Genomic DNA, 23,500 nt, shown 5'->3' on the forward strand with positions numbered 1-23,500 from the left:
ACTTTAATGAGCGGTACCACGTGACCGCTGAACAGTGGAAGAAGCTGCCGGCGCCGGAGACCATGGGAAATGCAGGGACCGCGTCCGGAGCGCCAGGAGCAGGTGAGTATGTGACCATCGTCGCTCCCCCTAACCCGCCAACCACCCGCTGACCATGACTCGAGTATAAGCTGAGAGGGGCACCTTCGGACCATTTTTTTGGGCTAAAAATCTCGGCTTATACTCGAGTATATGCGGTAATTATCTGTCAAATAGGCCTGAGCTGAATAGCGTCACCTTTAGCTACATGGATAGGTCATCTCATTCCCACAGCTCCTACAATAAAAAGGAAAAATTAAGGCCGAATTCACACTACCGTAGAATACGGGCGAGTGCTATGCGAGATAACATCGAATAGCACTTGGACCAGTGTTAATCTATGGGTCAGCTCACATTACCGTTTATTTTCTCCGGCGTATTCAGCGTGCGTGTAAAATCAAAGCATGCTGCAATTGTCACCGAAACTCGGCCAAGACTCACCAATGCAAGCCTATGGGTGCGAGAAACAAAATCGCACAGCAATCGGACCAATGTCCGATTTTTACGCACCAGTGTCCTTTGAAAAGCCGGCAATTCATGTGCTGCATACAGTAAAGTCACAGAGTGACAGGTTAACATAGAATAGATAGAAAGGATATATATATATATATATATATATATATATATATATATATATATATATGTATATATATATATATATATATATATATATATATATATATACACACATAGAATATATGGATATATAGATGTCAGTGACACACACATATATACATGTATTTATATTACTTAGATACATATATAGAAGAAAAGCCGACAATTCATCTGCCGTGTTCTGTAAAATCACTGCAGGAGCCGAAGGGATAAAAGAGATGGATTACATACAGTAAATACAAATAGAGTAGGTAGATATATAGATGTCTGTCATATACAATTAGTACAGTGTTTGTGCAGCTTACTGTACATGTATTTCATTAAAAAAAGATTTGTCGAAAAAAAAATGACGTGGGCTCCCGTGCAATTTTCGTAACCAGCAGAGGAAATCCGACAGCTGGAGGCAGATGTTTATAGCCTGGGAAGGGGGTAATACCCATGGAGCTTCCCAGGCTATTAATATCATCTCACAGCTGTATAATTAGCCTTTTACTGGCTATTGAAATGGGGGACCCCCCCAAAAAAATGATGTGGGGTCCCCTATAATTAATAACCAACAAAGGCTATGCAGACAGCTGCGGGATGATATTAATAGCCTAGAAAGGGGCCATGGATACTGCCCCCACAAGCTAAAAACATCAGCTCTCAGCCGCCCCAGAAAAGGCACATCTCTAAGATGCGCCAATTCTGGCACTTAACCTCACTCTTCCTACTTGCCTTGTAACGGTGGCAAGTGGGGTGATAGTTGGGAGGGTTGATTTGACTTTTGTATTGTCAGGTGACATCAAGCCTCGAGGTTAGTAATGGAGAGGCATCAATAAGACGCCCCCATTACAAACCCCATATTCACATTGTAAGAAAACACAGACACCCAGAAAAAAAGTCCTTTCATTGAAAGAATGACACAGCCTCCTTTAATATTCTTAACTAAACCATACTTACGACCTCACCCATTCCCCCGATGCCCTCGTCATATGCAAAAGAGGTAAAAAAACAACCGTATTCCTCACCTTTCAGCAGAGATGTTTTTAAAATCATTTGTCCTATGATGGGTCCAGCTCTGCTACATCTAGATTGCAGGCTGTATGGATGCATGATGCGTCCATACAGCCTGTCATCCAGTCGACACTGAGCACCATGTGCTCAGTGTCTCCCTGTGAATTGCTATTCCCTGTCTGAGGGCACCTCAAGTATGAGAAATTTCACCTGCTCGCGGTGCCGTCTGACAGGTCCTGCGAGTTCACGGCCAATGAACTCACTTCCCACGGTGCTCACAAAAATATTTGCTCCAAACTCAGCCCCACCCTTTGCATTCCCCCAGGCCATAAGGGAAGTCAAATACACCTTATTCAATGGAACCTCATTATCCAGCGAAGGCACTTCCTTGGACAGAGCAGACCCATATTTTTCTTTAATTAGCACAAGCAAATAGGCCTTTGAAGATCTTTCCAAGGGGCCGAAAGACCATAGACCCTGCGTCTCCCAGGACCTAGTTCCGCAATTATCACAGGGGTGTGAATTCTTGTGCAGGACCAGCCAACTGGAGTCTTTTGTTTGACTCAAGCAGACATCATAGCACTACAGATCGCAGACCAGCACAGGGCTCTGAGGTATTGAATCCGGAAAATGACCTATAATAACAGAATGCAATATCTCTGAGCCTAGCCGAGCACATAATCGGAATTGGCATTCCTTCCCCACATGCCTGTACCCTGCAGCCACCTGTAGAACTCTGCATTATTGAGTTATAAAGCATAGCTACCAGGAATTAGAAATGGTAGGCATATTTGGTCACCCTGCACATATAAAATCCAGCAGAACCTAGTGGTGCTGCCACCGTTCCATTTAGCGCTTCAGGCGGAAAGTTATGGACATCCACGGTTCCAGCCGGAAAACCATGCTCTCAGATATGGCAGGAGGGAGGCTGCCCAGCCCAGGGGTTGGGGCAGCCAGAGAATCACATAACAAAGATTTGGACTTGTGATCCATCAGCACCTCCCTGTGGTCACATGCTACATAACACTGTAATTGAAAGCTATCTATAGCCTACCCTTGTACTACACTCCTGTATACTTGTATATTTGCTTTTGTATATACTGTATACCTGTATTTTTCTAGTGCGCCTTTTGGCAATTAAATATAAAATTAATCTTGGGCTGCTCATTTATCTCGGATTCACAAATCCCCACGTCAACACACTCAGTCGGCTATTATACGCCTCAATAACTCGTACCTGTATAGAAAGCCTTTCCAGCCACTATTAGCCCTCGGTGCAGTTCCCTGACTGACCTGGGGCAAGTGGTGGCGCCAGAGAGCCGGTTCCTGCTGTGTACTTCTCTCCCCTCTCCAGAGGTAAGCGAAGTCGACACACTCCTTCCCCTGTGCGATTCCGCGAGGCATTGATGGATCACAGGTCCAAATCTTTGTTACGTGATTCTCTGGCTGCATGAGCTAACGGGCCTCCTGCCAGTAGAAAGACTGACTCCAAAAATGAGGAGCTGCCTATTATCCCCTAGGCTGCTCCCTCCCACATGCTGCGCCACCCTCTGGGCTGGGCAGCCTCCCATATCTCAGAGCATAGTTTTTCGGCCGGAACCGTAGATGTCCATAACTTTCCGCTCAAAGCTCTAAATGGAACGGCGGCAGCGCCACTGGGTTGTGCTGGATTTTATCTGTGCAGGGAGACTCCTACCATATGTAATTCCTGGTAGCTATGCTTTATAACTCAATAACGCAGAGTTCTATACTATCTATGCAATATAAATATATTTATATAATTGCCTTGTAATGTTTTAATTTCCTGTTCTGTCCCGATGTCACCGTATTCCAGAATTCCAAGTGGAGCAAGTTCATCGACCGCCATATTGGGACACCCAAGTGATGGGTGTCTCAATTTGGAAACTGCTGCTGGTACCGACCTATTGCACGGTACCACCAGTGGAACACCATCGCACCACACACACTCTATATGCCATACGCACCACACACACTCACGCAGCCTCCTACATGGTACCACCAGCAGAACACCATCGCGAACACGCCGCCGCCGGGATCAGCCAAATAATTCACTCTCTGCCTCCATCTTTGTACAGGAGGAGTGCAAGTGCAGTTTTAATGTGACCAACGCTATCTGTCTGCACAAAGATGGTGGCGGTCTGATTTACTGCGCCTGCGTGAATTACCCACAGGTGCAGTGAATCATTCGGCTGATCCCGGCGGCAGATACGCGACGTGTCTACAGGCAGAGGAAGCCAGTCACATTAAAGAGGTTTCCCACGAACGAAAGTTCATTTTAAAAATTAACTGTGTCTGACCGTGTACGGAGCATACCACATCTCCTGGGCAGAGGAGGAAGCAAAAGATAATACTGACATTACAGCAGGGGATCACAGTGGATTCATTTTATGAGGTAAAATATTTCAGTGACTGTTTTAAAAAAAATATTTTACCTCACAAAATGTATCCTCTGCGATCTCCTGCTGTAATGCCAGTATTGTCTTTTGCTTCCTCCCCTGCCCAGGAGCTGTCATATGTTCTGTACATGGTCAGACACAGGGGTGAGTGTGTCTGATGATGTACGGAGCATACCACAACTCCTGGGCAGGGGAGGAAGCAAAAGACAATACTGACATTACAGCAGGGGATCACAGTGGATTCATTTTGTGAGGTAAAATAATTCACTGAATGTCAGTATTGTCTTTTGCTTTCTCCCCTGCCCAGGAGTTGTGGTATATTCGGTACACGGTCAGACACAGACAATTTTTAATACAAACTTTTGTTCGTGGGAAAACACCTTTAACCCCTTTACCCCCAAGGGTGGTTTGCACGTTAATGACTGGGCCAATTTTTACAATTCTGACCACTGTCCCTTTATGAGGTTATAACTCTGGAACGCTTCAACGGATCCCGGTGATTCTGACAATGTTTTCTAGTGACATATTGTACTTCATAATAGTGGTAAAATTTCTTTGAAATTACCTGCGTTTCTTTGTGAAAAAAACAGAAATTTGGCGAAAATTTTGAAAATTTTGCAATTTTCCAACTTTGAATTTTTATACAATTAAATCACAGAGATATGTCACACAAAATACTTAATAAGTAACATTTCCCACATGTCTACTTTACATCAGCACAATTTTGGAACCAAAATTTTTTTTTGTTAGGGAGTTATAAGGGTTAAAAGTTGACCAGCAATTTCTCATTTTTACAACACCATTTTTTTTATTAACCCTTCAGGTGTTTCACAGGAATTTTTGGAATGTTTAAATAAAAATGAACATTTAACTTTTTTACACAAAAAATTTACTTCAGCTCCAATTTGTTTTATTTTACCAAGAGTAACAGGAGAAAATAGACCCCAAAAGTTGTTGTACAATTTGTCCTGAGTACACCGATACCCCATATGTGGGGGTAAACCACTGTTTGGGCACATGGCAGAGCTCAGAAGCGAGCTTTCCATTTTGGAAAGTAGACCCCCTAAGGAACTTATCTAGATGTGTGGTGAGCACTTTGACCCATTAAGTGATTCACGGAAGTTTATAATGCAAAGCCGTAAAAATAAAAAATCATATTTTTTCACAAAAAATGAACTTTTTGCCCCCAGTTTTTTATTTTCCCAAGGGTATGAGAAGAATTTGGACTCCAAACGTTGTTGTACAATTTCTCCTGAGTACGCTGATACCCCATATGTGGGGGTAAACCACTGTTTGGACGCAAGAGAGAGCTCGGAAGGGAAGGAGCGCCGTTTGACTTTTCAATGCAAAATTGACTGGAAATGAGATGGGACGCCATGTTGCGTTTGAGAGCCCCTGATGTGCCTAAACATTGAAACCCCCCACAAGTGACACCATTTTGGAAAGTAGACCCCCTAAGGAACTTACCTAGATGTGTGGTGAGCACTTTGACCCATCAAGTGCTTCACAGAAGTTTATAACGCAGAGCCGTAAAAATAAAAAATCATATTTTTTCGCCGTGAAAGTAAAAAATCCTTTTTTTTCACAAAAATTATTTTTTAGCCCCCAGTTTTGTATTTTCCCATGGGTAACAGGAGAAATTGGACCCCAAAAGTTGTTGTCCAATGTGTCCTGAGTACGCTGATACCCCATATGTTGGGGTAAACCCCTGTTTGGGCGCACAGGAGAGCTCGGAAGGGAAGGAGCACTGTTTTACTTTTTCAACGCAGAATTGGCTGGAATTGAGATCGGACGCCATGTCGCGTTTGGAGAGCCCCTGATGTGCCTAAACAGTGGAAACCCCCCAATTATAACTGAAACCCTAATCCAAACACACCCCTAACCCTAATCTCAACGGTAACCCTAACCACACCCCTAACCCTAATCCCAACCCTATTCCCAACCATAAATGTAATCCTAACCCTAACTTTAGCCCCAACCCTAACTTTAGCCCCAACTCTAACCCTAACTTTAGCCCCAACCCTAACTGTAGCCCTAACCCTAGCCCCAACCCTAGCCCTAACCCTAGCCCTAACCCTAACCCTAGCCCTAACCCTAATGGGAAAATGGAAATAAATACATTTTTTACATTTTTAATTTTTTCCCTAACTAAGGGGGTGGTGAAGGGGGGTTTGATTTACTATGTATAGCGGGTTTTCTAGCAGATTTTTGATTGGCAGCCGTCACACACTAAAAGACGCTTTTTATTGCAAAAAATGTTTTTTGCGTTACATTTTGAGAGCTATAATTTTTCCATATTTTGGTCCACAGAGTCATGTGAGGTCTTGTTTTTTTGCGGGATGAGTTGATGTTTTTATTGGTAACATTTTCAGGCACGTGACATTTTTTGATCACTTTTTATTCCGATTTTTGTGAGGCAGAATGACAAAAAAACAGCTATTCATGAATTTCTTTTGGGGGGGCGTTTATACCATTCCGCGTTTGGTAAAATGGATAAAGCAGTTTTATTCTTCGGGTCAGTACGATTACAGCGATACCTCATTTATATCATTTTTTCATGTTTTGGCGCTTCTATACAATAAAAACTATTTTATAGAAAAAAAAATATTTTTGCATCACTATTCTGAGGACTATAACTTTTTTTATTTTTTCGCTGATGATGCTGTATGGCGGCTCGTTTTTTGCGGGACAAGATGACGTTTTCAGCGGTACCATGGTTATTTATTTCCGTCTTTTTGATCGCGTGCTATTCCACTTTTTGTTCGGCGGTATGATAATAAAGCGTTGTTTTTTGCCTCGTTTTTTTTTTTTTTTTTTTACGGTGTTCACTGAAGGGGTTAACTAGTGGGACAGTTTTATAGGTCGGGTCGTTATGGACGCAGCGATACTAACAATGTGTTCTTTTATTGTTTTTTTTATTTAGATAAAGGAATGTATTTATTGGAACAATATTTTTTTATTATTATTATTTATTTAGGATTTTTTTTTTTTTTACACATGTATATTGTTGTTTTTTTTTACTTTGCCCCAGGGGGAGGCATCGCAGTAAAGTGACAGATCGCTAATCTGACACTTTGCTGTGCACGGTGTCAGATCAGCGATCTGACGTGCACTGCTGGAGGCTTCCCAGTGCCTGCTCTGAGCAGGCGCTGTGAAGCCACCTCCCTTCAGGACCCGGATGCAGCCCCACGGCCATTTTGGACCCGGGGCTTGAAGGGAGGAGACGCTCGTTACAAGGTGAGCACATCGTCTTGTACCGATCGTCTCAGGGAAGCACGCAGGGAGCCCCCTCCCTGCGCGATGCTTCCCTATACCGCCGGAACACTGTGATCATGTTTGATCGCAGTGTGCCAGGGGTTAATGTGCTGGGGGCGGTCCGTGACACATAGTGCTGGATGTCAGCTGCAATAGCTGACACCCGGCCGCGATCGGCCGCGATCAGCCGCGCTCCCCCCCGTGAGCGCGGCTGATCGCGCTGGACGTACTATTCCGTCCTTGGGAAGTAGGGCCCACCCCACAAGGACGGAATAGTACGTCAAATGGCAGAAAGGGGTTAAAAAGCAAATAGCAACTCCAAGATGGCTCCTCATAAAAAGTACGCCAATGACAATGAAAGGAAAGCAGCAAAGGCACAATGTCGAAGACAACAAAGGGCAATTGAGACTCTTAAAGAGCAACAGCATCGCTGGGACAAAAACAATGCATATAAACGTAGGCATCAAGCACATGAGTCCCCTGAAGCAAAAGTCATTAGATTATCACAGGATGGCATTGGGCAACAACAGCGCCGTATGCCTGCCCCCATCTTGACATTACCGCCCTCCATATATATATATATATATATATATATATATACACACATCTATTCTATTCTAACCTGTCACTCTTTATTTATACTGTATGTGGCAGTTGAATTGCCGGCTTTTAATAAATATATATATACTAGATGGTGGCCCGATTCTAACGCATCGGGTATTCTAGAATATGCATGTCCACGTAGTATATTGCCCAGTGACGTAGTATATTGCCCAGTGACATAGTATATTGCCCAGTGACGTAGTATATTGCCCAGTGACATAGTATATTGCCCAGTGACGTAGTATACTGCCCAGTTACGTAGTATATTGCCCAGTGACGTAGTATATTGCACAGCCACGTAGTATATTGCCCAGTTATGTAGTATATTGCACAGCCACGTAGTATATTGCCCAGTGATGTAGTATATTGCCCAGTGATGTAGTATATTGCCCAGTGACGTAGTATATTGCCCCGTGACGTAGTATGTTGCCCAGTTACGTAGTATACAGCACAAAGCCATGTAGTATATTGCACAGCGACGTAGTATACAGCCACGTAGTATATTGCCCAGTTACGTAGTATATTGCGCAGTTACGTAGTATATTGCCCAGTGACGTAGTATATTGCCCAGTGACGAAGTATATTGCCCAGTGACGTAGTATATTGCCCATTGACGTAGTATACAGCACAGAGCCACGTAGTATATTGCACAGTGACGTAGTATACAGCACAGAGCCACGTAGTATATTGCCCAGCCACGTAGTATATTGCCCAGCCACGTATGTCACAGGTTAAAAAATAAAAAATAAACATATACTCACCTTCCAAGGGGCCCCTTGTAGTTCTGCCGCCTGTGTTCGGTTCAGGCGGCAGCTTCCGGTCCGAGGGTGTGATGACGTCGCGGTCACATGACCGTGACATCACGGCAGGTCCTTGTCGCACACCAACCTTAGCACTGGAACCTGCCGCTTGCATGGACCGGTCACCGGAGCGTCGGAAAGGCGGCGGAAGGTGAGTATATAATGATTTGTTATTTTTTTATTATTATTTATAACATTAGATGTTTTTACTATTGAGCCTCAAGCAGCCTCAATAGTAAAAACTTGGTCACACAGGGTTAATAGCGGCGGTAACGGAGTGAGTTACCGGCGGCATAACGCGGTCTGTTACCGCTGGCATTAACCCTGTGTGAGCTGTGACTGCGGGGGAGTAGGGAGGGACTAATCGGACTATGCCCGTCGCTGATTGGTCGCGGCAGCCATGACAGGCAGCTGGCGAGACTAATCAGCGAATTAATATCCGTGACGGAAGTTGCCGACAGAAAGACGGAAGTACCCCTTAGACAATTATATATATAGATGTGTGTGTTTTGAAGAATATTTCCTTTTGAAAATGATGTGTAAATGACGGATGTAAATCGGATGCTAGGTGTGAGAAATCGGATTGTGCTCGCAGTACACTCGTGTGACTCTCAGGAGGGAGACTCGGACCGATTTTCCATATGTTAAGTGTGACGTCAGCTTTACTTTATGTGAAATAGTTTCTGTTTCAACTGGGATATGTATTTTTGGGTGTGGTACATTGCAAAAAATTGCCACACACTTCCAGACCCACTTGGGAAAGGTAAAGGGGCAGCTTCATGTTAATATCTGTTGCTAGAACAAGGTAGTATTCCTTGCAGGGCCACTCCAGCGTTTTTTTTTATTGCAGTGCTGGAGATGGAGTGGTACTACTAATCTAAGGACCCTGCCTGTTTTATCCTTACCTACTGCTGTCTTCATCTTCTATTACCGCCGCTCCTATCTATCTCGAGCAGATTGTGACCTGCCGGATCGAACCAGTGTTTGCTGGAGTGAGCCGGAGGTCACAACTCAGTACATATAAACATAAGGATGAATGACCTCGGGGAGATCAAAACATCCAACACCGCGGAGACACCATCACGTGTTTCTCAATGCAAGCAATGAATAGCCAAGTCTTTCACCGGGAAGGAACAACCACGGGAAGGGCAGCATCCAATAAAGGAAAACCACCTATGCCAAAACATGGTATCCATCCACAGACAGCTGTTTCGGGGTATTTGCCCCTCATCAGTGTGGAGTAGGAAACTGGCTATTAGGAGCAGTGCCTAGTGAAAAGACTATAAACATAAGGATGAATGACCTTCAATCGGATTGCAATTGCACTGCATTCGGATGTAAATCGGATGCTAGGTGTGAGAAATCATATTGTGCTCGCAGTACACTAGTGTGACTCTCAGCAGGGAGACTCGGACCGATTTTCCATATTTAAGTGTGACGTCAGCTTTACTTTATGTGAAATAGTTTCTGTTTCAACTGGGACATGTATTTTTGGGTATGGTACTTTGCCAAAATTGCCACACACTTCCAGACCCACTTGGGAAAGGTAAAGGGGCAGCTTCATGTTAATATCTGTTGCTAGAACAAGGTAGTATTCCTTGCAGGGCCACTCCAGCGTTTTTTTTTATTGCAGTGCTGGAGATGGAGTGGTACTACTAATCTAAGGACCCTGCCTCTTTTATCCTTATCTACTGCTGTCTTCATCTTCTATTACCGCTGCTCCCATCTATCTCCAGCAGATTGTGACCTGCCGGATCGAACCAGTGTTTGCTGGAGTGAGCCGGAGGTCACAACTCAGTACATGTCTATGAGAGCCTCGTTCTGGTTCTCATCATTTCTGACTTCTGGTGAGGCAGAGGCTGCGATCACAAGATGGCGCCACGTGACACTAGTGGAGCCAAAAAAGGTGACTACGGCAGCTGGTAAGTATAAGACTTAAGTCAGAGACTTTACATTAGAAGCACTACTCCAGCGCAGAAAAAAAGCATTCTGGAGTGGTGCTTTTAAGGGAATCTGTAAGTAGGATTAACTCTCTTAAATCATCTATATGAGCATGTAGGTCTTAGAAAGTTGAATACATTCACCTACTGCGTGGTTTGTTCACTCTGTGCCTTGCGTCCTGTTTGTTGATCTCTCATTGACTAACCTGGCCATCCGTTTGTTTATTCCCTACTGCACTACTCCGCTATCTCCTTGTATTCTAACCTCGGAACTTTACTTGACTACGCCTTTATCTCTTTTTTCTGTTCATGACGTATCCTCCTGGCTTCTGGCCTTGGACCCTTTGACTATCCCATCCCACGGCTTGTCTGTGAGAGGTGACTCAGCATCACAGTATTGCAAGTCTTACCTTTTCAAGCTACTAGTGGGCTGTTTCACCATAAAAAGTTGTTGAGTGTGCCACTTCTAGAATAAAGAAGGCTTATTTTATAATATTAGACATTCTTCTATAAGGGTATTCTTTCTTACCATAGTTAACTATGTATGGAACCTTTGCTTTCACAGATAGGAAGACTTAAGATTGTAAATTAACTTTTCTGCTCACTGAAATTTTACCTTTCTTTCACAGTGACTTAAAGAACTGCCAGCAAATAATTAATAAGGATGGCCCTTCAGTTCTGGAAAATTATGACGAAAAAGGACACACACCAGTGCACTGGGCCGCTCTAGCAGGATCTGTAGAGCTAATGGGGCTCTTTGTAGACTGTAAAGGACCCGTGGATCTGCCAAGTCAGTCTGAGACAGCGCAGCATCCCATTCATTGGGCTGCAGTCAATGGTTACATATGTGTGGTTGATCTGCTTGTGAAAGCAGGAGTATTGATAGACGTAGAAGATCAGAAAGGGTGTACGCCATTAATCACCGCTGCTCAATATGGACACACAGCCCTTTGTTGTTATCTTATTGGGAAAGGTGCCAAAGTCCATGTATGTGACCTGGAAGGAGATACCGCATTGCACTGGGCAGCTTTCAAAGGTTAGTCCATCCGTTTTATATATGTTTATATGAACATATACATGTGAAGTTCATATGACTTTATCATAATAGACTGCAGCTTAAGCCACGGGTAACTGCATTTTGCCTGCAATCTGTCTGTAATTTTGTCACTTTTTCACTGCTAAATTGCAAATGGAAAATAGTCCTGTGACAGCAATTTGTAGATAAATTTCACAAATTTTTAGCTAACATCACCAAGATTGCCATGTAGTCCCAAGCTTCTTTGCTCACCAGCCACAGGGTAATGGGACTAGGTCTGATTGCATTATTGATTGATAAAGCTTTGGTAGTGTCAACGGTTAAAGAAACTCATATGTCAATTATACTAAGGTCCCAAATCACGAAAAACAGCTAAAAAATACCCTCCTGCTATTTACAACAGTTTTATTTAGCTACTTATAAAACGGGGGGCTTATCACATTAGAGACACAGTGAGAGGGATGCAGGTAGTAGGCATATAACGTCCCCTGCCGTGGTAGTTGGCACCCTAATATTTCGATATGGAGCCCCGCTCACCGTTGGCTTACCCTCAATGACCCTGATATGTCCTAATTATAACATACCAATATACAGACATGATAAAACTAAACATTTGTGAAAACACGAAGACAATATTCAACTAATAAAAAAAGCCTCATATATCCAATCCATTAGTTTAGAAAAATGAGCACCAAATAGAATATCCAATCACTGGTTAACCCCTTCACCCCCAAGGGTGGTTTGCACGTTAATGACCGGGCTAATTTTTACAATTCTGACCACTGTCCCTTTATGAGGTTATAACTCTGGAACGCTTCAACGGATCTTGGCGATTCTGACATTGTTTTCTCGTGACATATTGTACTTCATGATAGTGGTAAAATTTCTTCGATATAACTTGCGTTTATTTGTGAAAAAAAAATGAATATTTGGCGAAAATTTTGAAAATTTCGCAATTTTCCAACTTTGAATTTTTATACCCTTAACCCCTTTCTGACATCTGACGTACTATCCCGTCGAGGTGGGGTGGGCCCGTATGACCACCGACGGGATAGTAGGTCATCACCGATCAGCGGCGCTCACGGGGGGAGCGCGGCCGATCGCGGCCGGGTGTCAGCTGCATATCGCAGCTGACATCCGGCACTATGTGCCAGGAGCGGTCACGGACCGCCCCCGGCACATTAACCCCCGGCACACCGCACTCAAACATGATCGCGGTGTACCGGCGGTATAGGGAAGCATCGCGCAGGGAGGGTCTCCCTGCGGGCTTCCCTGAGACCCCCGGAGCAACGCGATGTGATCGCGTTGCTCCGAGGGTCTCCTACCTCCCTCCTCGCCGCAGGTCCCGGATCCAAGATGGCCGCGGCATCCGGGTCCTGCAGGGAGGGAGGTGGCTTACCGAGTGCCTGCTCGGAGCAGGTGCTGGTAAGCCTGCAGCCCTGCACAGCAGATCGTCGATCTGACAGTGTGCTGTGCACACTGTCAGATCAATGATCTGTAATGTCTCCCCCTGGGACAAAGTAAAAAAGTTAAAAAAAAATTCCCCACATGTGTGTAAAAAAAAAAAAAAAAAAATATCCTAAATAAAGAAAAAAAAAAAATATTATTCCCATAAATACATTTCTTTAGCTAAATAAAATAAAAAAACAATAAAAGTACACATATTTAGTATCGCCGCGTCCGTAACGACCCAACCTATAAAACTGCCACACTAGTTAACCCCTTCAGTAAACACCGTAAGAAAAAAAAAAAACGAGTCAAAAAACAACGCTTTATTATCATACCGCCGAACAAAAAGTGGAATAACACGCGATCAAAAAGACTGATATAAATAACCATGGTACCGCTGAAAACGTCATCTTGTCCCGCAAAAAACGAGCTGCCAGACAGCATCATCAGCAAAAAAATAAAAAAGTTATAGTCCTGAGAATAAAGCGATATCAAAATAATTATTTTTTCTATAAAATAGTTTTTATCGTATAAAAGCGCCAAAACATAAAAAAATGATATACATGAGATATCGCTGTAATCGTACTGACCCGACGAATAAAACTGCTTTATCAATTTTACCAAACGCAGAACGGTATAAACGCCTCCCCCAAAAGAAATTCATGAATAGCTGGTTTTTGATCACTCTGCCTCACAAAAATCGGAATAAAAAGCGATCAAAAAAGGTCACGTGCCCGAAAATGTTACCAATAATAACATCAACTCGTCCCGCAAAAAACAAGATCTCACATGACTCTGTGGACTCAAATATGGAAAAATTACAGCTCTCAAAATGTGGTAACGCAAAAAATATTTTTTGCAATGAAAAGCGTCTTTCAGTGTGTGACGGCAGCCAATCATAAAAATCCGCTAAATAACCCGCTATAAAAGTAAATCAAACCCCCCTTCATCACCCCCTTAGTTAGGGAAAAATTAAAAAATGTATTTATTTCCATTTTCCCATTAGGGTTAGGGTTAGGGCTAGGGTTAGGGCAAGGGTTAGGGCTAGGGTTAGGGTTGGGGCTAGGGTTGGGGCTAGGGTTGGGGCTAGGGTTGGGGCTAGGGTTGGGGCTAGGGTTAGGGCTAGGGTTGGGGCTAGGGTTAGGGCTAGGATTAGGGTTAGGGCTAGTGTTACGGCTAGTGTTAGGGCTAGTGATAGGGCTAGTGATACGGCTAGGGTTAGGGCTAGGGTTAGGGCTAGGGTTGGGGCTAGGGTTGGGGCTACAGTTAGGGTTGGGGCTAAAGATAGGGTTAGGGTTTGGATTACATTTACGGTTGGGAATAGGGTTGGGTGTGTCTGGGTTAGAGGAGTGGTTAGGGTTACTGTTGGGATTAGGGTAAGGGGTGTGTTTGGATTAGGGTTTCAGTTATAATTGGGGGGTTTCCATTGTTTAGGCACATCAGGGGCTCTCCAAACGGGACATGGCATCCGATCTGAATTCCAGCCAATTCTGCGTTGAAAAAGGAAAACAGTGCTCCTTCCCTTCAGAGCTCTCCCTTGTGCCCAAACAGGGGTTTACCCCAACATATGGGGTATCAGCGTACTCAGGACAAATTGGACATCATCTTTTGGGGTCCAATTTCTCCTGCTACCCTTGGGAAAATACAAAACTGGGGGCCAAAAATTAAGTTTTGTGGGAAAAAAAAGATTTTTTTATTTTCACGGCTCTGCGTTGTAAACTGTAGTGAGACACTTGGGGGTTCAAAGTTCTCACAACACATCTAGATAAGTTCCTTGCGGGGTCTAGTTACCAATATGGGGTCACTTGTGGGGGGGTTTGTACTGTTTGGGTACATCAGGGGCTCTGCAAATGCAACGTGACGCCTGCAGACCAATCCATTTAAGTCTGCATTCCAAATGGCGCTCCTTCCCTTCCGAGCTCTGTCATTCGCCCAAACAGTGGTCCCCCCCCCCACATATGGGGTATCAGCGTACTCAGGACAAATTGGACGACAACTTTTGGGGTCCAATTTATCCTGATACCCTTGTGAAAATACAAAACTGGGGGCTAAAAAATCATTTTTGTGAAAAGAAAAAGGAATTTTTATTTTCACGGCTCTGCGTTATAAACTGTAGTGAAACACTTGGGGGTTCAAAGCTCTCAAAACACATCTAGATAAGTTCCTTAGGGGGTCTACTTTCCAAAATGGTGTCACTTGTGGGGGTTTTTAATGTTTAGGCACATCAGGGGCTCTCCAAACGCAACATGGCATCCCATCTTAATTCCAGTCAATTTTGCATTGAAAAGTAAAATAGCGCTCCTTCCCTTCCGAGCTTTGCTATGCGCCCAAACAGTGGTTTACCCCCACATATGGGGTATCGTCGTACTCAGGACAAATTGCACAACAACTTTTGTGGTCTAATTTCTTCTCTTACCCTTGGGGAAATAAAAAAATGGGGGCGAAAAGATCATTTTTGTGAAAAAATATGATTTTTTATTTTTACGGCTCTGCATTATAAACTTCTGTGAAGCACTTGTTAGGTCAAAGTGCTCACCACACATCTAGATAAGTTCCTTAGGGGGTCTACTTTCCAAAATGGTGTCACTTGTGGGGGGTTTCAATGTTTAGGCACATCAGGGGCTCTCCAAATGCAACATGGCGTCCCATCTCAATTCCAGTCAATTTTGCATTGAAAAGTCAAATGGCGCTCCTTTCCTTCCGAGCTCTGCCATGCGCCCAAACAGTGGTTTACCCCCACATATGGGGTATCAGCGTACTCAGGACAAATTGTACAACAAACTTTGGAGTCTATTTTCTCCTGTTACCCTTGGTAAAATAAAACAAATTGGAGTTGAAATAAATTTTGTGTGAAAAAAAGTTAAATGTTCATTTTTTATTTAAACATTCCAAAAATTCCTGTGAAACACCTGAAGGGTTAATAAACTTCTTGAAAGTGGTTTTGAGTACCTTAAGGGGTGCAGTTTTTAGAATGGTGTCACACTTGGGTATTTTCTATCATATAGACCCCTCAAAATGACTTCAAATGAGATCTGGTCCCTAAAAAAAATGGTGTTGTAAAAATGAGAAATTGATGGTCAACTTTTAACCCTTATAACTCCGTCACAAAAAAAAATTTTGGTTCCAAAATTGTGCTGTTGTAAAGTAGACATGTGGGAAATGTTACTTATTAAGTATTTTGCGTGACATATGTCTGTGATTTAAGGGCATAAAAATTCAAAGTTGTAAAATTGCGAAATTTTCAAAATTTTCGCCAAATATTAGTTTTTTTCACAAATAAACGCAAGTTATATCGAAGAAATTTTACCACTATCATGAAGTACAATATGTCACGAGAAAACAATGTCAGAATCGCCAAGATCCGTTGAAGCGTTCCAGAGTTATAACCTCATAAAGAGACAGTAGTCAGAATTACAAAAATTGGCCCGGTCATTAACATGCAAACCACCCTTGGGGGTGAAGGGGTTAAATCACAGACATATGTCACGCAAAATACTTAATACGTAACATTTCCCACATGTCTACTTTACAACAGCACAATTTTGGAACCAACATTTTTTTTTTGTGACGGAGTTATAAGGGTTAAAAGTTGACCATCAATTTCTCATTTTTACAACACCATTTTTTTTTAGGGACCACATCTCATTTGAAGTCATTTTGAGGAGTCTATATGATAGAAAATACCCAAGTGTGACACCATTCTAAAAACTGCTCCCCTCAAGGTACTCAAAACCACTTTCACGAAGTTTATTAACCCTTCAGGTGTTTCACAGGAATTTTTGGAATGTTTAAATAAAAATAAACATTTAACTTTTTTTCACACAAAATTTATTTCAGCTCCAATTTGATTTATTTTACCAAGGGTAACAGGAGAAAATAGACCCCAAAATTTGTTGTACAATTTGTCCTGAGTACGCTGATACCCCATATGTGGGGGTAAACCACTGTTTGGGCGCATGGCAGAGCTCGGAAGGAAAGGAGCGCCATTTGACTTTTCAATGCAAAATTGACTGGAATTGAGATGGGACGCCATTTTGCATTTGGAGAGCCCCTGATGTGCCTAAACATTGAAACCCCCCACAAGTGACACCATTTTGGAAAATAGACCCCCTAAGGAACTTATCTAGATGTGTGGTGAGCACTTTGACCCAACAAGTGCTTCACAGAAGTTTATAATGCAGAGCCGTAAAAATAAAAAATCATATTTTTTCACAAAAATGATCTTTTCGCCCCCATTTTTTATTTCCCCAAGGGTAAGAGAAGAAATTAGACTACAAAAGTTGTTGTGCAATTTGTCCTGAGTACGACGATACCCCATATGTGGGAGTAAACCACTGTTTGGGCGCATAGCAAAGCTCGGAAGGGAAGGAGCACTATTTTACTTTTCAATGCAAAATTGACTGGAATTAAGATGGGATGCCATGTTGCGTTTGGAGAGCCCTTGATGTGCCTAAACATTAAAAACCCCCACAAGTGACACCATTTTGGAAAGTAGACCCCCTAAGGAACTTATCTAGATGTGTTTTGAGAGCTTTGAACCCCCAAGTGTTTCACTACAGTTTATAACGCAGAGCCGTGAAAATAAAAATTCTTTTTTTTTTCACAAAAATGATTTTTTAGCCCCCAGTTTTGTATTTTCACAAGGGTATCAGGATAAATTGGACCCCAAAAGTTGTTGTCCAATTTGTCCTGAGTACGCTGATACCCCATATGTGGGGGGGAACCACTGTTTGGGTGCATGACAGAGCTTGGAAGGGAAGGAGCGCCATTTGGAATGCAGACTTAAATGGATTGGTCTGCAGGCGTCACGTTGCATTTGCAGAGCCCCTGATGTACCCAAACAGTACAAACCCCCCCACAAGTGACCCCATATTGGAAACTAGACCCCCCAAGGAACTTATCTAGATGTGTTGTGAGAACTTTGAACCCCCAAGTGTTTCACTAGAGTTTATAACGCAGAGCCGTGAAAATAAAAATTATTTTTTTTTTCACAAAAATGATTTTTTAGCCCCTAGTTTTGTATTTTCACAAGGGTATCAGGATAAATTGGACCCCAAAAGTTGTTGTCCAATTTGTCCTGAGTACGCTGATACCCCATATGTAGTGGGGAACCACTGTTTGGGCGCATGACAGAGCTCGGAAGGGAAGGAGCGCCATTTGGAATGCAGACTTAAATGGATTGGTCTGCAGACGTCACGTTGCATTTGCAGAGCCCCTGATGTACCCAAACAGTACAAACCCCCCACAAGTGACCCCATATCGGAAACTAGACCCCCCAAGGAACTTATCTAGATGTGTTGTGAGAAATTTGAACCCCCAAGTGTTTCATTACAGTTTACAACGCAGAGCCGTGAAAATAAAACATCTTTTTTTTCCCACAAAACTTATTTTTTGGCCCCCAGTTTTGTATTTTCCCAAGGGTAGCAGGAGAAATTGGACCCCAAAAGATGATGTCCAATTTGTCCTGAGTACGCTGATACCCCATATGTTGGGGTAAACCCCTGTTTGGGCACACGGGAGAGCTCTGAAGGAAAGGAGCACTGTTTTCCTTTTTCAACGCAGAATTGGCTGGAATTCAGATCGGATGCCATGTCCCGTTTGGAGAGCCCCTGATGTGCCTAACCAGTGGAAACCCCCCAATTATAACTGAAACCCTAATCCAAACACACCCCTTACCCTAATCCCAACAGTAACCCAAACCATTCCTCTAACCCAGACACACCCAACCCTATTCCCAACCGTAAATGTAATCCAAACCCTAACCCTATCTTTAGCCCCAACCCTAACTGTAGCCCCAACCCTAGCCCTAGCCCTAGCCCTAACCCTAGCCCCAACCCTAGCCATAACCCTAGCCACAACCCTAGCCCTAACCCTAGCCCTAACCCTTGCCCTCACCCTAACCCTAGCCCTAACTCTAGTCCTAACTCTAGCCCTAACCCTAATGGGAAAATGGAAATAAATACATTTTTTATTTTTTTTATTTTTCCCTAACTAAGGGGGTGATGAAGGGGGGTTTGATTTACTTTTATAGCGGGTTTTTTAGCGGATTTTTATGATTGGCAGCCGTCACACACTGAAAGACGCTTTTCATTGCAAAAAATATTTTTTGCGTTACCACATTTTGAGAGCTATAATTTTTCCATATTTGAGTCCACAGAGTCATGTGAGATCTTGTTTTTTGCGGGACGAGTTGACGTTTTTATTGGTAACATTTTCGGACACGTGACATTTTTTGATCGCTTTTTATTCCAATTTTTGTGAGGCAGAGTGATCAAAAACCAGCTATTCATGAATTTCTTTTGGGGGAGGCGTTTATACCGTTCCGCGTTTGGTAAAATTGATAAAGCAGTTTTATTCATCGGGTCATTTCGATTATCTCATTTTTATCTTTTTTTTATGTTTTGGCGCTTTTATACGATAAAAACTATTTTATAGAAAAAATAATTATTTTGGTATCGCTTTATTCTCAGGACTATAACTTTTTTATTTTTTTGCTGATGATGCTGTATGGCAGCTCGTTTTTTGCGGGACAAGATGACGTTTTCAGCGGTACCATGGTTATTTATATCAGTCTTTCTGATCGCGTGTTATTCCACTTTTTGTTCGGCGGTATGATAATAAAGCGTTGTTTTTTGCCTCGTTTTTTTTTTTTTTTTCTTACGGTGTTTACTGAAGGGGTTAACTAGTGGGGCAGTTTTATAGGTTGGGTCGTTACGGACGCGGCGATACAAAATATGTGTACTTTTATTGTTTGTTTTTTTTTATTTAGCTAAAGAAATGTATTTATGGGAATAATAAATATTTTTTTTTATTATTTATTTAGGATTTTTTTTTTTTTTTTTTTTACACACGTGGAGAATTTTTTTTTTACTTTTTTACTTTGTCCCAGGGGGGGACATTACAGATCGGTGATCTGACAGTGTGCACAGCACTCTGTCAGATCTGCGATCTGCTGTGCAGGGCTGCAGGCTTACCAGCGCCTGCTCTGAGCAGGCACTCGGTAAGCCACCTCCCTCCCTGCAGGACCCGGATGCCGCCGCCATCTTGGATCCGGGACCTGCGGCGAGGAGGGAGGTAGGAGACCCTCGGAGCAACGCGATCACATCGCGTTGCTCCGGGGGTCTCAGGGAAGCCCGCAGGGAGCCCCCTCCCTGCGCGATGCTTCCCTATACCGCCGGTACACCGCGATCATGTTTGATCGCGGTGTGCCGGGGGTTAATGTGCCGGGGGCGGTCCGTGACCGCTCCTGGCACATAGTGCCGGATGTCAGCTGCGATATGCAGCTGACACCCGGCCGCGATCGGCCGCGCTCCCCCCGTGAGCGCGGCCGATCGCGTATGACGTACTATCCTGTCGGTGGTCATACGGGCCCACCCCACCTCGACGGGATAGTATGTCAGATGTCAGAAAGGGGTTAATGCAACAATACATACACTGATAAGCCAGATATATCAAATTCATATATGGGATAATAAAAAACAGGTGCATAAATTGTTACATGGGGCAAATATCCATTCTTTAACACTCCACTCCAACCCCTCCTCCTTTATCGTAGGTACATTTCAACTGTAAGAGACAGAATCTTAAAATAAAAAAACAGAAAATTACATTGTATGATTTTTACATAATTAAATTGCATTTTTTTGCATTAAATAAGTATTTGATCATCTACCAACCAGCAAGAATTATGGCTCTCACCCTCCTTCTCTGCACTCATTACTTGTATTAACTGCACCTGTTTGAACTTATAACTAGTGTTGAGCATTCCGATACCGCAAGTATCGGGTATCGGCCGATACTTGCGGGTATCGGAATTCCGATACCGAGATCCGATACTTTTGTGGTATCGGGTATCGGTATCGAAACAACATTAATGTAAAAATGTGTAAAAGAGAGAATTAAAATAAAAAATATTGCTATACTCACCTCTCCGACGCAGCCTGCACCTTACCGAGGGAAGCGGCAGCGTTCTTTGTTTAAAATTCGCGCTTTACTTTCCTTACGTGAAGTCCCGGCTTGTGATTGGTCGCATGCCGCCCATGTGGCGGCGACGCAACCAATCACAGCAAGCCGTGACGTAATTTCAGGTCATTCAGTATTTTAAAATTACGCTCCGGCTTTGTGATTGGTTGCGTCGCAGTCACATGGGCGACGCAACCAATCACAGCAAGCCGTGACGTAATTTCAGGTCCTTAAGGATTTTAAAATTACGTCCCGGCTTTGTGATTGGTTGCGTCGCAGTCACATGGGCGACGCAACCAATCACAAGCCGTGACGTCACGGGAGGCTGGACACGCGCGCATTTTAAAATGGGCGCGTGTCCAGCCTCCTGTGACGTCCCGGCTTGTGATTGGTTGCGGCGCGGTCAACCAATCACAAGCCGGGAGGCTGGACACGCGCGCATTTTAAAATGGCTTCCCGGCTTGTGATTGGTTGACCGCGCCGCAACCAATCACAAGCCGGGACGTCACGGGAGGCTGGACACGCGCGCATTTTAAAATGGGCGCGTGTCCAGCCTCCTGTGACGTCCCGGCTTGTGATTGGTTGCGGCGCGGTCAACCAATCACAAGCCGGGAGGCTGGACACGCGCGCATTTTAAAATGGGCGCGTGTCCAGCCTCCCGTGACGTCCCGGCTTGTGATTGGTTGCAGCGCGGTCAACCAATCACAAGCCGGGAAGCCATTTTAAAATGCGCGCGTGTCCAGCCTCCCGGCTTGTGATTGGTTGACCGCGCCGCAACCAATCACAAGCCGGGACGTCACAGGAGGCTGGACACGCGCCCATTTTAAAATGCGCGCGTGTCCAGCCTCCCGTGACGTCACGGCTTGTGATTGGTTGCGTCGCCCATGTGACTGCGACGCAACCAATCACAAAGCCGGGACGTAATTTTAAAATCCTTAAGGACCTGAAATTACGTCACGGCTTGCTGTGATTGGTTGCGTCGCCCATGTGACTGCGACGCAACCAATCACAAAGCCGGAGCGTAATTTTAAAATACTGAATGACCTGAAATTACGTCACGGCTTGCTGTGATTGGTTGCGTCGCCGCCACATGGGCGGCATGCGACCAATCACAAGCCGGGACTTCACGTAAGGAAAGAAAAGCGCGAATTTTAAACAAAGAACGCTGCCGCTTCCCTCGGTAAGGTGCAGGCTGCGTCGGAGAGGTGAGTATAGCAATATTTTTTATTTTAATTCTTTCTTTTACACATTAATATGGATCCCAGGGCCTGAAGGAGAGTTTCCTCTCCTTCAGACCCTGGGAACCATCAGGGATACCGTCCGATACTTGAGTCCCATTGACTTGTATTGGTATCGGGTATCGGTATCGGATTGGATCCGATACTTTGCCGGTATCGGCCGATACTTTCCGATACCGATACTTTCAAGTATCGGACGGTATCGCTCAACACTACTTATAACCTGTTTAAAAGATACCTGTCCACACAATAAATCACACGCCAACCTCTCCAACATGACCAAGACCAAATAGCTAACCACGGACAAAATTGTAGATCTGCACAAGGCTAAGATGAGATACAGGACAATAGGTAAGCAGCTTGGTGAGAATGTAACATCTGTTGGCACAATTATTAGAAAATGGAAGAGACACAAAATGACTGTCAGTCTTCCTCAGTCTGGGGATCCTTGCAAGATCTCACCTCGTGGGGTAAGGATGAATCTGAGAAAGGGCAGGAATCAGCCCAGAACTACATGGGAGGACCTGGCCAATGACTTGAAGAGAGCTGGGACCACAGCCTCAAACATTACCATTAGTAACACACTATGCCATCATGAATTAAAATCCTGCAAGGCACACAAGGTTCCCCTGCTCACGCCATCACATGTCCAGGCTCATTTGAAGTTTGCCATTGACCATCTGGATGACCCAGAGGAGGCATGGAAGAAGGTCATGTGGTCAGATGAGACCAAAATAGAACTTTTTGGTATGAACTCCACTTGCCATGTTTGCAGGCAGAAGAAAGATGAGTACAACCGCAAGAACAACGTCTCAAACATGAAGCATGGTGTGGGAATCCTCATACTTTGGAAGTGCTTGTTTGCAGAGGAGACAGGACGACTGCACCGTTTTGAAGGGATGGTGGCTGGAGTCATGTATTGCGAGATTTTGGCCAACAGCCTCCTTCCCTCAGTAAGAGTGTAGGAGGGTGGTGCTTTTATGGACAGTAAGGAACACGCTGTTACTTTAAGAGACTGCACCCCCTTGTCTGGCAGGATGGAATGTTCTGCTTATCCCCTGCAATAGACTGTGTGAATGAACTGGACTGTGCAGATGACAGGGGTGGAGCC

General features: G+C 43.9%; 1 protein-coding gene across 4 annotated transcripts in view; it reads left to right on the plus strand.

Moving 5' to 3' along the window:
• Positions 1 to 23,500, plus strand: part of LOC143790285 (uncharacterized) — a 213,488-nt gene that overhangs the window by 29,476 nt on the left and 160,512 nt on the right. For all 4 annotated transcript variants that reach the window (XM_077279107.1, XM_077279106.1, XM_077279104.1 and 1 more), the window contains exon 2: positions 11,334 to 11,740. In XM_077279107.1, coding sequence (XP_077135222.1) covers positions 11,334 to 11,740 — 407 coding nt within the window. The remainder of the gene's footprint in view (positions 1 to 11,333; positions 11,741 to 23,500) is intronic.

This window comes from Ranitomeya variabilis, chromosome 1 (genome assembly GCF_051348905.1).
Source record: "Ranitomeya variabilis isolate aRanVar5 chromosome 1, aRanVar5.hap1, whole genome shotgun sequence".
Lineage (NCBI taxonomy): Eukaryota > Metazoa > Chordata > Amphibia > Anura > Dendrobatidae > Ranitomeya > Ranitomeya variabilis.